At 34.7% G+C, this 15199-nt stretch overlaps 1 protein-coding gene across 2 annotated transcripts; it reads left to right on the top strand.

Moving 5' to 3' along the window:
* The first annotated feature begins 4882 nt into the window (after positions 1-4882).
* Positions 4883-12984, top strand: LOC108374452 (ATP-citrate synthase-like). Of its 2 annotated transcripts, none has more exons than XM_017630429.1 (5): positions 4883-5116; positions 5893-6132; positions 11197-11382; positions 11462-11914; positions 12005-12984. In XM_017630429.1, the coding sequence occupies exons 2-5, from the start codon at positions 5971-5973 to the stop codon at positions 12626-12628; spliced, it is 1425 nt and encodes a 474-aa protein (XP_017485918.1). In that variant the 5' UTR covers positions 4883-5116; positions 5893-5970; the 3' UTR covers positions 12629-12984. The 2 variants fall into 2 exon arrangements, with proteins under 2 accessions (XP_017485918.1, XP_017485919.1); XM_017630430.1 differs by lacking the exon at positions 4883-5116 and adding an exon at positions 5218-5608.
* The last annotated feature ends 2215 nt before the right edge of the window (positions 12985-15199 follow it).

Consider the following 15199-nt stretch of genomic DNA (forward strand, 5'->3'; position numbering starts at 1 on the left):
ATATATATATATTTATATGAGAGTTGAAGTCGGTTTTTTTTTTTGCTAACAATTATTTGTTTATAAGGCAATCGCATTTCTGGCTAGCATATTTCAGCACGAATGGATAAGGATTAGCTATGAGCTTGTGTGACCAAATCCAATTTTTGGCAGCATATGTCAGTTAAGCGGTTTTGCAGAATGACGATACGCGGTTTTGTACTTTAAACGACGATATGTACATCACTCAAGTGAAATTTCATAAAGGTGAGGTGTCCCGGAATATAATATTTCATAAGGCAGTGTCACACGATTGGCCATTTGCCCAAAATTTGGTGAAAATCGTATCCCAATCTTGTGAGTGGACAAATATTTTTCTTTATCCCAATAACGAAAAACATTTTTTTTTTCAAAATTTACAGCGGAAGTTCGCTGTATTATACCAATCGCGTGACAACAAAAATATTGCCGTCCCAATTTTTTTGTATTTTGTACCGATAGGAAAAGTTCTTTCAACATCTAGCGAAATTTGCTGTTTCAAAAATTTATTTTTATTTGTTTTGTATTAACTAAAATACACAGTGAATTGAAAATGTTTACATACACCCATATTCTAGAGATTTGAATCGTGAAATTGCTATGAACGTAGTATATAATTTGAATGCGTACGTAGCATTCGGATTCAGTTATACGATGAATTCAGTGATAGCCCTGAATGTTAATTTATTGACCTTTTTTATATATTTTACCTTATCAAGGTGGTGTCAAACTTATTTGTATAATTGGACCTTTAGTTTTACCGCAAATTGGTTTTACAAGTAAAATTTTTATTTTTTTTCTATAAAGATATTGTCCAAGCTTAAACCATAAGCAATGAAAAAATGACTAAAAACCACGGCAATTTTTTAACCGCTTGAAATTTGCATTTCTTATGTTATGTTATGTTATGTGTCTTATGTGTTTCCTTTCTTTAATTATGTATTTTTAACAAATTGTAAAATGCCGATTGGCGTAAAATTCACAATAAATAAATTAAAATGATCTGAAGGTTCAGAATAAAAAGTTTGAATTTTTAGTAAAAATTCGTTGAATTTTCCTAAATTTTATGTAAAGTTTGAAACTTTGATTTATATGATTTTCGTGCAAGCTTGGACTGTATTTTTATAGAAAAATAACAAAAAAATTTAACTTGAAAAACATTGCGAATATTTAAAAATTCAACACGTGAACACTTGTTTGAGTCACTGCATATGCACATACATATGTACATACGTGTGTGTGTGTACATATATATATGTGAGAGCTTTAAATGGCAAATTGATCACATTTTTAGCTAATCTCTGATCACAAACTCATCTGCTGGACGGCGACACCATGCTATCACTCCGTCATACGAAAACATACATACACCACGGTTCAAGTTAATAAGTAAATTTTTTTTCCTGGTTTTTATTCACGAGTTTTCATCTTATTTTCACTCTGAAGAAAGATAATTCTGTTAATTGTTAAATAATTCTGGAAAATAGTAAAAAAACAAACAATAATTACAAAGTGGTAGAAGTTATAACTGCACTGCTATAAAATTTCCGCATCAGACCTTTTCTTCGAGTCCACTGGGATTTGAACTAGCGACTCCGGCTTTCAGAGTCAGTGGTCTACCCACTGAGCTGAGTTCGTCTTGTTAACTGTTGTTGCTTTTTACCACTATTTTTATTTGTCAACTCAACTACAGTCGAGGGCAACTATTTTTTGTTGCTATTTAGACTTGATCAAGTCGTTATGGTTTTTAAATTAAGTTACACTTTAAGTTTTTGTTTTTGTTTTTTTCGTGGCTTCATAACTGTTTATATTAAACAATTTTTTTAAGTTTGTTTGTTCCCACGACAGTCGGATCTAGGTAATCGGAACGACCTTGTTTTACATCTGGCCAAGGAATGTCACTCCAGCAATACTCCAACACTCCCCAGAATCTCTTTGGGGAATTTGTATGCTGTTACAACAACAACAACATTGCGTTTATTGATTTTGTTGGTTGATTTTTCCGAGCGCGCAGAAAGATGATTTGATGATTTTGAAACGGATTTCCGTCATCACTTGTCTCCGATTTCTGAGAAAACGGCTTTTGTTGTAGGTAATCTTGATGTTGTCAGTTGTGAACTATGTATTTTCCGGAGAGAGAACTCAATTAAGAGAGGTAACAAGGGGCTGTATACAATATTGTTGCTGCAAAGCTTGCTCCTATTAACTTTTCAATACGCAAATTAGGATTAAGCTTTCAACTGAAACTAGTATAATAATAATAATAGTAGATTGACGCTTTCAAAATCAGGGCTATCACAGAATCCATCGTAGGTTCGATTTTCGTGAAATCTACTGGATCCCAAAAGCTACGAACGTAAATTCGGAATTCGTAGACAGCCTTCATTAAATCCGATTCGTACTGATACTCTACGACGAGTTTATGCTGTCAGAACAAAATTTAAAATCGCTGAATCTTAAAAATAATGCAAAAAAAACTTCATTATTGTTGTTAATAAATATTTGTTATACATACTCCAAAATTGTAATAGTTTTATATAATTCCGTATATGGGTTTGTGTGTATATATGATCCCGGGATGCCGGTGTTTTTAAGGTCCCGGAATTTTGAACTATCGAACTGATAGTAAGAACTTCTGTTTCTATTCAGGAGTTTCCCAATAATAATACCCAATTATTTATTTAACCATTAATTCATAGTAACGTATGCGGAATGAAATGCGGACAATTTCTAAGCAGATTTTAACAAATTCTGGTAAACACAGGAGCCAAACTAAGTATACCAAAATCTACTGCGCAATCTTTACAAGCATTCCACTAAAAATTTCTTTGAAAGTGAACGAACTCTGAGACCATGACAAAAATCATAAATTGCTTGATCTCTCTGCAAAATCACAGCGTATAATGACAATGAAGTGCAAAGTAAGCAAAAAAACCTTAGAGACTATGCAAGAGCCAGGGAAATACAACAAACATAGTGAAATATGGGCAAACCAATCTACCCAAGATTTTTTAAACGTTGAATGGGAAATTAAAAAGCGGCTATGAGCGCTTTCCCAAAATTTGCTTGCACCACATTAATTTCAGTTTTGTACAACAAATTAGGGAAATAATTTTCATTGGGGACCCATAAAAGGACACCTAAATGTAACTCTGAACTAATTATCGCCTAAATGGCTAAAAAAAAAATAACTCAAATTGGCACAATAAAGTCCCAAAAAAAATATAAAAGCGCTCCACCTTATTCCAGAAAACTTAAACCGATTGGCCTGTTAAGGACATGAGTCTTTTTTATAAAAATGTTTCTTGGAAATTTCGACAATATCTATGTGAGTGGGAAAACAATATTTGTTGCATCCGAAAGTATAGCTGTTTCTTTTTACTGCATCAGTTCGTATTTCGTTCCGCATACGTTAACTATANACTCAAATTGGCACAATAAAGTCCCAAAAAAATATAAAAGCGCTCCACCTTATTCCAGAAAACTTAAACCGATTGGCCTGTTAAGGACATGAGTCTTTTTTTATAAAAATGTTTCTTGGAAATTTCGACAATATTTATGTGAGTGGGAAAACAATATTTGTTGCATCCGAAAGTATAGCTGTTTCTTTTTACTGCATCAGTTCGTATTTCGTTCCGCATACGTTAACTATATTTTATAGGTCCGTCAATCCGTCAAGGTAAACAGTTTTTAGTATGAAAAAATGTTAAAATAAACAATTGGATATGTTCATTGGTTTATGTATTTATTCTGATGAGAGCAGAGTTTTCCGATCGAAAAATATTGATTTTCAAGAATCAATTTAAATTACATGGAACAATTTGAACGCTTTGAGTGACCTCTAAATTTGGACCACCCTATTGAACATATATGTAAGCATATGCTCAGGCTTGAAGCGCACGCTGGAACGGTGTTCAGAACATGTCACGCCATATGTGCATATGTACATATGTAGCAGCTTTGACGTTTCATATTGCTTATTCCAATTTAAATTAAATCAATTACATACATATGTATGTATGTATGTACTATATGAAGCAAACATATCTAAAGACTAAAGAGAACTAGAAATCCAATATAATATTCTATAAAACTTTTAAAACAGCAATATTGCATGCATTTACTATATGAATATCCTTATGTACTTCATATTCGATCCGATCTGCTTAAGCTTAAATAAAAGTGANTGTTATGTTTATGAAAAAATGTTAAAATAAACAATTGGATATGTTCATTGGTTTATGTATTCTGATGAGAACAGAGTTTTCCGATCGAAAAATATTGATTTTCAAGAATCAATTTAAATTACATGGAACAATTTGAACGCTTTGAGTGACCTCTAAATTTGGACCACCCTATTGAACATATATGTAAGCATATGCTCAGGCTTGAAGCGCACGCTGGAACGGTGTTCAGAACATGTCACGCCATATGTGCATATGTACATATGTAGCAGCTTTGACGTTTCATATTGCTTATTCCAATTTAAATTAAATCAATTACATACATATGTATGTATGTACTATATGAAGCAAACATATCTAAAGACTAAAGAGAACTAGAAATCCAATATAATATTCTATAAAACTTTTAAAACAGCAATATTGCATGCATTTACTATATGAATATCCTTATGTACTTCATATTCGATCCGATCTGCTTAAGCTTAAATAAAAGTGAGCGCTACGCATATACTATTGGCTGATATCAGTGTTAAGTGCGATTAGTTAGAGCGATCAGCAACGATCATTAACTTTCGTCGATGTTAACGATACGTGCGTACTGCCTTTCGTAATGTCGTGGTACAATTTACGGCGTCGCTGAAGTGGGTGCTACACAATCACATTCGCTCTCGAAGCATTAGCAACGCCACAGGAGCAACGGTTGGCTTCATTCTACCTGCTACTTTGAGCTGATTTCAGTTCTCGCCTGACGCGCTTTTGAAACGGTTGCTTGCTTGCTGGCTCAATAAATATACACTTGTCGTACCGCTTGGTGTTAAACAAATAGTTGGCATTTGCTATTAAACGGGCACCGGTCTCGCTCGAAAGGAAATACAGACATAAAGAAGAAGAAAAAAGAACGAAAGAAAAAGCGAGTATGTGGCGCGTATTTTTCCATTTAATATTTGTCCATTTAAATAAACTTGTTTTTGTGTAATCGTTTAACTTTTCGCTCGTAGAAGGGAGGTGCTTTAAATGGCCGCTTATTGAACAAATTGCACTTTTTAATAAAATGCAACAAAATACAAGTTAATAATATACTAGAACCTGAAAATTCCTTATGATATTAAAAATAATTATCTTTATAAATAATTGCTTTCTAAAAGTGATCTCATCTAGACGAACCTAAAATTTTATTTTAACCACAAAAAATGCCCCATTAAAACTGTGAAAGTGTTTGTGGTTGTTGCTACGATGACAAACTATTCGCCATTTATTGTTGGTGGAAATAAAAATCCTTGGGATGTTAGGAGTGTAGACTAATGGCCACGAGCTGCATCAACATTCCAGTTTCATTTGGATGTGTGCTCCTAAAACCTGATTTTAGTGTGTCTATAATTGGCAAATTTATAAAATCTGATTTCAAAGTAAAATATCGTTTCTTTTTACAAAACGCGCTATACATATAAAACGAATATCCCAAAAGATAATTTAGGTAGGCCTTCTTAAGTGAAACGATTCTAAAAGGCCTACCCAAGAAGGTATGAAGAAAGTGCTTCCCTGCATAAATTCTAGAAGGGCTTTTTCTATTTCCTGAAATTATCTACTGGGATAGCTAAGGGTCATGGACTTTCAAATTAATTTACTTCAGTTTTTAGAATATTATTTTGCGATATGTAATAATTCTAACACTACTTTTCTTAATTTTTAGCAAACAACAACTAAAAATACTGTGTATACCACAAATCTAACAGGAAAATTTTCTTGCTAAAAACAAACAGTCACAAACATGTCTGCCAAAGCCATTTCCGAAGCCTCTGGCAAGGATATATTAAATCGGCATTTGAATGTGAATGGACCTTCCGGTGCGGCTCAGTGTCGGTTTGCAACAGTGAACACCCAAACGGATTGGTCACAATTGTCCGTAAGGCATCCTTGGCTGCTGGACACGGTAAGTAGTACTCGCGTCGATAACCATTTAACAGCTACACAATAATAACAATCTCTTATTTACCTGTATATGTGTGAAAATAATTTACAGTACCCTAAATCGATTGAATGGCTTCTCTGATTTAGTACCATTTAGTACCACATTTAGTTTATACACTTCACACTTTTATTGCACACAATCTTGAAGCAGAAATATTTCAAAGTGTATGAAGTAAAGGTGGGCAGGGTAGAATATAATTAATATTACGAATACTAAAATTTACGTGATTTTAAATTAGTTTTATTATACAAAAAATCGTTTTCCATTGAACTTCAACACAACCGGCAAAAATTTGCTTGTTCATCACGAAATTAAATTGTTATTTTTTTTTTTTTTTTTATTAAATAATCAATCAGCAATTCTCCTACATGTTAAATATATGCATTGGAATATGCATAAGTACATACATATGTACATATGTTTAATTAATAATATCAAAATAGAATACCGTTATTATGGTACGCGAGAGCTTAAGTTAATTTTTTTCTTTATATTTTATTTTATTTGCACTGATAATGGGATAACGCTAAAAACACACAAACCTATGATTGTCAATTTCCAGACTTATTGAATATATGTACATATGTATGAGTTAACATACATATATGTATGTATACATTTGCATTTATTGCTGTTATCGGTATTGCTTTTGCTATATGTTCTAATAGAACTGTATTAGTTGATTTAAAAGTGTAGATGTGGAAATTTTAAATAGCCGTAGCTAGAGGTCAATGCGAATTAAGTATGTGTTTATAGGCTACGCATGGCTATTGCTGATTTAACAACAATCGCGTGGTTTATTTGATTATAGAATATTCAATATATGATAACAATCACAACTTATTTGTCTATAAACCTATGAAAAAAATCTTATTAGCCACTGACTCGGTCTTAGTCATAGACTTGTATTTTGAACGTTGTTTTTTTTTTTTGTAAATCATGCGATGTGTTTGATAATAGTACTAACCCACCAGACAATTTTTGTTGCCGGTAATACCGCCATGGGCGAATCGTTTTGTTATTACCTGAATCAGTCGTTTTCTTATCGCTTTTTTATTGCTACAGGCGATATTTGGAAATTGTTTTACTTCTTAATACTTCATTTATTTTTTGTATAAAAAATTGGAGCTTAAAAACGGGATTAAGTCTTTCTCTCGATATGGGGTTTCCTATTTTTTCAATCCTATCTCTGGCATAAATTAGATGCTTCTGGATATTGCTTTTGTTGTGAAATGCATAAGTTTGGGAATTTTTGATAACTTATTTATTCCAAAATTTACGTGAAAGAAATGATGTTGCCGATTTGTCACCACGGCAATAAATCGGTGAGTCGTAAATTTTTTGCTATTGACGATTGATGCGTATTTCCCATGTTTTGCATGGTGGGAATAGTTAAATAAACATTTCTTGTATATTTTCTTGTGCGATTTCTTGTATGTGTGTATGTGGAAAAAAGTTGTAGAAAAGTGTTTATTTTAGAATGAATTGCCGCCATTCCGTAAATTTAGGTTCGGAGACAACCCGATTTCGGCGTTTTGCCATCGTTTTGTGTAATTTTTAATTTATTTCTCACTGCTGTGGTTGTTATTGCTGTAACAGCATACAAATTCTCCAAAGTTTTTGAGGAATTATACTGGAGCAAGGCGAATTTATACAAGGTTGCGTTCGTTGTATTTTGGGCTACTTCTTGCTGTCATTGCGCGTATAATTTGTTGTTGTAATTTTTGTTTTTGCTCAACCTTTACCACCTTCGCCAAATTAGCCTAGTGTTGGAGTGACAGCCCGTGGTCGGATAGTCTACATAACTTGACCGACTCCGAACGAACCGACTCCCAGTGAATGTCGTTCAGGGTCTGTCATTCCCACGACAGCCGGTTCTACGTACCGGAATGACTCGGGTTTTACCCGACCAAGGGCTGTTCGTTCGGCGATCTATCCCCGTTTAGGTCGGCGAAATTCATCAAGCATTTCTCAGTTGTTACTGGTGCTGTACCCAGTAGATAATTACGGGAGCTAAAAGCCCTTCCAAAAGGCCTTCTTAAGAGTCAAGAGGCCTTCCACTCTGCATTCCTTTTTCCTTTCTTTTCTGTATGGAGTGGCACAAATTGAAAGCCTTCTGCTTTCGCTATCAATAAAACGGCTACCAGAAGGCCTTTTTTAGGACGTATTCCATAAGGCCTTTTGGAGGAGTTCTCATTCAGCTGTCGCTTTTATTCATAAAAATCATACTCAATATGTTTTGTCTCGACTATTATATCTAATAAAGTATTAGTAGGCGACCGCTTTGGCTGAGTGGTACTACCTTGCAGTTGTATAGAGTACGTGCTATTTTTAAACGTAGAAATTATTGAATATGCAAAAATATATTTGAAAAATTGTATAAGTACTCGAACGTCATACATCATCCAATTTCTAGCGTTTGTTTATGTATTTACCTTATCGTTATCACGATGAACTCGTCAGAATCCTATCCCACTCTCTTTATTTCTCTCTCCCAACCAGCTCATTATTAATACATACATATATGCAATCATCCTCTAGTGTTTTTGTTCAACTATAACGATCTTATGCTACACCCAAGAGTACAGAAACACACAACAAAATTGTTGTCGTGGTGTCAATTGTTTGTAAGCAGCAAGGTGGCCTGATGTTGTTCATGTTATGACGTCAGGTGAGCGTTTACACTTGTGATTGTGTGGGTCAGACCGGCCCATTTAATCGGAAAGAGCGCTTTTTTAGAGACATCTGTGTTAATATTAAGACATATGCATTTTTAAAAGCAAATTTATTAAATTTATTGATAGGCCCTAGTTCACTTAACGGGAAGACACTTTTATAGTTACTCGTACAATCAAATATAATTTTGTAAGAGGTGATCAAATTTGTTCCTGAAATTGGAGACATTTTGGCTAAATATTTTATACATATTAGATGATACAGCTCGAAGCGGGAATATACCCGCAATACTTCCCCAACCTACGCTTCCATTTGTAATTTATCGCACGTTACCTTGAATTGTTTTCAAATTGCTGGTCAAAGTAACATCCAAAAAAAATTACAGAAAAAGGTTTTCGACTGGAAATGGCAAACCTCTCCAAGTCTATTTCTGCCTTGAGAAAGCTTCTCATAAAATTCATTTGCCGTTCGGTTACGCCGTAAAACTGTAGGTGCCTTCATTTGTGTAATCACATCTCCTCCAAAAATTGGAGGAGAAGCTCGGCCAAACGCTTTACTAAAGTGTAAGCGCCAAAATATTATTTTTTCAATGTGAATACAAGAAGAGCGTAAACGCTTCCCCTCTAATGACTTCTACCACAGTTAAAGGAACGAGGAGGAGGTAAATGGCATCGAGAAATTTCCCTGCGCCCGTCCTGCCTTGTCCTAAATACGACAACGTAATCAGAAATATCTCTCAGCGTAGCGGGCTAAGAATCCTTGAATATTCACAGCCTTCTCCGCTGTTTACGGGAGAATAAGTGAAACGTTTATATGTAGTGTTGGATGGTGTACACATTAGGTCACGCTAGTATATAATAATTTGGCTGAGGTGTGACTACATTTCCTATACTGAGTAACAGTCAACGTAGCTTTGGTGAAGCTTAGCATTGCCAGTAGAACCAAATAAGCTTTGCACATTCTTCACACGTAATAAGAATGGTAAATGCACTCGCTTCGACAAGGAAGAGCTCTCCAACTTGTATGCATTCTCTCCGCTCTTTCTTCAAAATTTGTATCTACAGAGTCTGTAGTACAGACTACTAGGCTGTTATATATGCAATACATTAATGTTTGACATCGTATCAAAAAAATACTTTCAAAAGACAAGTTTTGAAATAAAGAACTAAATCTAGACTTTTAGAAAAATAAATAAAGTCAACAGCGTCCGGGTGTCCACAGATGAATTGAAAAAAAAATATCTTAAAAATAATCTAAATAATTACAAAAATAATTGCATTAGTTTCTTAATTAAATTGTGATTATTTTATGATTATTTCTAATCTTAACTAATTACTAATTACCAGGGTGGCCCGCAACTCCTTCCTCCTCTGAGCACCTGGCTATGGTTTTCTTTTTTCTTACTGGAAAATATCCATATCCTTGCACATATATTCTTGTACTATATATTAGCGTGGGCCGAAAATACGCTTTTTTAGAATTTTGATTGGTAATAGCAAAAATATGGTCCCTACCCATGTCCACCAAAGGTGAAGTACTAAAAAATTTGTTTGTTAGCTAACTTCGATTCTCTACAAAAAGGATCCATATACCAAACTATGTAGGACTAATACTTTCGAAGATTATTGCAATTTTAGTAAAAAAATGTATTAATTAATCTATTTATTAATTTTTATTTTTTGAGCATATTGAACTTTGATGGGCTTGGGCGAGCCTAGGATATTGACTAAAAAATTCTAAATTTCACACAGATTTTTTCAAAGCGTAATGAATCATATTTTTGCTATATTTGGAAACAAAATTCTAAAAAAAGCGGACTTTCGGCCCACCATACTATATATAGTACATATTTATGTATGAAGAAACTTCTTAGCCTTGGTTCCTTTCATATTTTTTATGAATATTTAGAACTGCAATGCCACTTTTGCACTTTCGCAAGTGATTCTACATCTGCGTTTGACAATACAAATAAATAAACACAAGTAATATTTGTGCATGTGTTGATATTTGCAAGTTCAAAAGCCATATTCAATCCAATATTTGAATTGTTTTTCAGTATCTTGAATAACCTTTGTTTCTAGCAATAGTATAGTATTCATATGTATACATACATACATATGTATATATGTATGCATAAGTATTTACATTCTTAGGTGCGCCACTGCACTACTTCTAGTATGTACGCACGAGTATATTCGATCACGTTTAGTTAGTACATATGCAGGTACATACATAAAGTCATATCTATTTTATTTACCTACACCTTTTAGCTGATTACCGACTTTACAAGTGAACATTGTGCGCTTTTATAGTTACTCATACACCTTTTATGTAATTTTCCATTTGCAGCCATTAGTGGTGAAACCGGATCAATTGATTAAGCGACGCGGCAAATTGGGTTTAATCGGCGTTAAGAAAAATTTCGAACAAGTCAAGCAATGGATTGGCGAACGCATAGATAAGGATCAAAAGATCGGCAATACTGTGGGCAAGTTGCGTAATTTCATTATTGAGCCATTTTTGCCACATGACGAGGTGAGAGGAAGTTAGGAAATTAAACATTTGTTATTTAAAATTCAATCTAACTTTGTATTTTCACTTCTAATCACACCAGTCTGAGGAAATGTATGTCTGCATCTACTCGCATCGCAGTGCCGATACGATTCTGTTCTACCACCAAGGTGGTGTTGATATTGGTGATGTAGATGCGAAGGCCTTGAAATTGGACGTGCTGGTTAACAATGAAACTTCCATCGAAGAAATCACAACAAAACTGTTGGTACATGTCAACGATGCTTCGAAGAAGAAGCGTATCGCCAATTTTATTTTCGCTCTTTACCGAGCTTATGTCGATCTTTACTTCACATATTTGGAAATCAATCCACTGGTCGTGACCAAAGACAGCATGTATATTTTGGACTTGGCTGCCAAATTGGATTCTACGGCCGATTTCATTTGCCGTCCCAAATGGGGTGATGTTGAGTATCCACCGCCGTTCGGTCGCGACGCATATCCAGAAGAAGCCTACATAGCCGATTTGGATGCGAAGAGTGGCGCTTCATTGAAGGTTAGTTTGCATTGACATTTCAGTAGGATTATTTTACTATATATGTTCATACATACATACATACATCACTCATATCTCTTTTCTATACAGTTGACAATTCTCAATCGCAATGGTCGCATTTGGACTATGGTGGCCGGTGGTGGCGCTAGTGTTATTTATTCAGATACGATTTGTGATTTGGGTGGTGCCTCCGAATTGGCCAACTATGGTGAATACAGTGGTGCGCCATCTGAGCAGCAAACTTATGAATATGCCAAAACTATTTTGACCCTCATGACTTCGTCACCAAAGCATCCAGAGGGAAAAGTGCTCATCACTGGTGGTGGCATTGCTAACTTCACCAATGTTGCTGCAACCTTCCGTGGCATAATAACAGCTCTGCGTGAATTCCAACCCAAACTGGTCGAACACAATGTGTCGATTTTCGTGCGTCGTGCCGGCCCCAATTATCAAGAAGGCTTGCGCAAGATGCGCGAATTCGGCTCCACACTTGGCATTCCATTGCACGTGTTCGGTCCAGAGACGCATATGACTGCGATTTGTGGCATGGCGCTGGGTAAACGAGCCATTCCACAAACCACAGCTGCAGAATTCTCCACAGCTAATTTTCTACTGCCCGGAGGTCAGCAAGCACAGTCTGAGCTCAAGGCCACTGAAACTGCAGAGAGCAATAATGGCGGTAAGTTTGCATTTACATTTGACAATTATGTTTGAATAAAAGCCTTCCAAAAGATTGGTGTAAAATTAAATATATTCTTGGATGGTTTTGCATGGTTCAACATAAGTTTTTTTTTTCTGCCCACTTTCATAAACATGTTTGGACTGCAGAGATCGCGAATAACAGTTAACCCACAAATGATTATGTTTCTATCACTTGGCTTGTATATGATGTTAATAAAAGGTATCTGAAATTATAGGAGCGTTCTCGCATTGCATATTATACGGTTCAACAAAATTTGGTCGTATTTTATAACAAAAACGGGTCCAACCTCATCTCATAGATTTTTCGATGCTGATTTGAAGTGCATTTACAAAATTTGTCTAGCATGTCCAGTACTTGAAAAAAAAAACGATGAAGTATGTAAAAATGCCAAGTTTAAAACAAAAAATTAAAAATATAATTTGAACTAGTTTTTCTGAAGAAAAAATCACGTATTAATGAAAATCCAATTCGTCTGATGGATTCAACCTCCTGTCGATTGATTCAGTAGAAAGGGGTGAAAAATTAAAAAAAAAACTTAGTAAAAAAACACTAGCGAAGAACATGGCGAACGATTCCACCAGGTCATAACCAGTATGGAGAAGCGGTATGATAGGAAATCAAACCTCTACATCCTAGCCTGACTATTGCTGAACCTTGAAAAGCGATGATAATGCGATCCACAAAAGAAAACGTTTGGGGATTCCATTCCAGAACGCGGAAAGTGTTAATAGACAAAAGACTAGCTACCCAGTAGATAATTGCAGGGGTTAAAAGCCCTTCCTTAAGGCCTTCCTGAGAATCAAGAGGCCTTCCACTCTATATTCCTTTCTCCTTTCTTTTTTGTATGGAGTGGCACAAATTGAAGGGCTTCCTCTTTCGCTACCCATAGAAGGCATTCCAGAAGGGCTTTTATAGGACGTACTTCAGAAGGCCTTTTGGAGGAGTTCTTTAAAGTTGCTTCTTTAATTTATAAAAATCATACATCTTTGAAGTATTTGCTCGAGGTTTATATCAAATATGTGTTATGTAATTTAAAATTTTAATTGGAATTCATTTGTAATGTTAAATAATATAAATTTATGCATTCGCGTAAATTGTAAATGGATAAGCCCTTCTAGAAGGCATGCAAGGAAGTACTTTTTCAGCCCTTCTTCGGTAGACCTTTTAGGATGGGCTACCTAAATTATCTTCTGGGTAATGATGAATATCCCAGATATTGATTTTTTAACATTGTATTTATGGGAAAATAAGTGCATGCTATTGAAGAACTAAGTTTTTTTTTAATTTTTCACCCTTCACATTTATTGCTGAAATAAAAAATTAATAATTTGTATCATACATTTGTACTTAAATTTTTGCTGGTTTTACAGGTTTTTACAGGAAGCCATTCCCGATCGCCACTTTTCATAAAGTTTATTAATGGCGAAAACAGCTTTTCCTGTAAATTCTGTAAAACCTGCAAATGCTGAAGTACGTGTAACAGGGCTAATGTTTATCTCATTAATTATTATAGGAATACATATACAAGTGATAACTGTTATTTACGATCACTGATAGACTGTCAAGAAAAAAGCGATGATTCTTATTGCATTTAAAAGTTCAGTAACACGTTTTTGTTTGGTTAAATCGTTTTTTTTGATTGTACAGCCCGTTGTTGCATGCCCCAGACGATGGCTTTCGTTTTGTTGCTGAAAAATTTACGCGTATGCGCATTTGCGACATTGTTGTGCACAGAGTCATTTGTAACAGAGTCATCTGCCGAAATAGGTGGTAGTTTAATCGAGTGTGGTGATGAACCTATACCTTAAATGTGTTCCCAAATGATTTACGATTTTGGTTTGGATTTCGATAACGTTTTGAATGTTCATTGCAGTTGATTGAGAGCATGGGTAGGTATCGTGCCAAGACGTTGTTGTTTTTTGTTTTTTTTTTTTTATGGTTGGTTTTGGTTTTTGAGATATGAACGTGAGGCGAAAGAGATAGATGCACAAAAACAGGCAAAACACACGAGCACAAACACATAGCAAACAATACGTTAAAGAGTATCATAGTGAGGATAGACGACAACAAATGTTTTTTTATGTTTCCAAAAAACAATTTAACGCTTTGTCAAAGTAGTAGTAATGGTGGTAGTGGTATTGGAAATTGAGGTGGTGGTGATGATGTTGAGCAGGATAACCGATTACATACAAACATGAGGACGGACGAAGAGGATACATACAAAAATACAAGAAATATATTCGAATATAAGTTATTAGTTGATAGCTTGTACAGGATATGGTTAGATACAAGAAAATTTTGAATATCAAAAGTTTTCAAATTTGTACTACAGTTAAATTTATGCATTTGAAACTTGGTGCTAAAAATTTCTATTTTGAACAAGTGACAAATTGGCACTTTAAGGCCATTCAAAGCACGATAATCCAGCTCACTTCACACAAACGATAAAAGGTATACAAACTTACGGTTTTTATTAAGCAACAATTTAAAAATTTTGAAATAAACAAATATTTCAGTATGTAGATTAAACCCGGGAATGCTTATAAAATGTGCTTTAAAGCTTTAAAATACCATTTTGATTT

The sequence above is a fragment of the Rhagoletis zephyria genome, unplaced genomic scaffold (genome assembly GCF_001687245.7).
Source record: "Rhagoletis zephyria isolate East Lansing unplaced genomic scaffold, Rhagoletis_zephyria_1.1 Rzeph_scaffold_07730, whole genome shotgun sequence".
Classification (NCBI taxonomy): Eukaryota; Metazoa; Arthropoda; class Insecta; order Diptera; family Tephritidae; genus Rhagoletis; species Rhagoletis zephyria.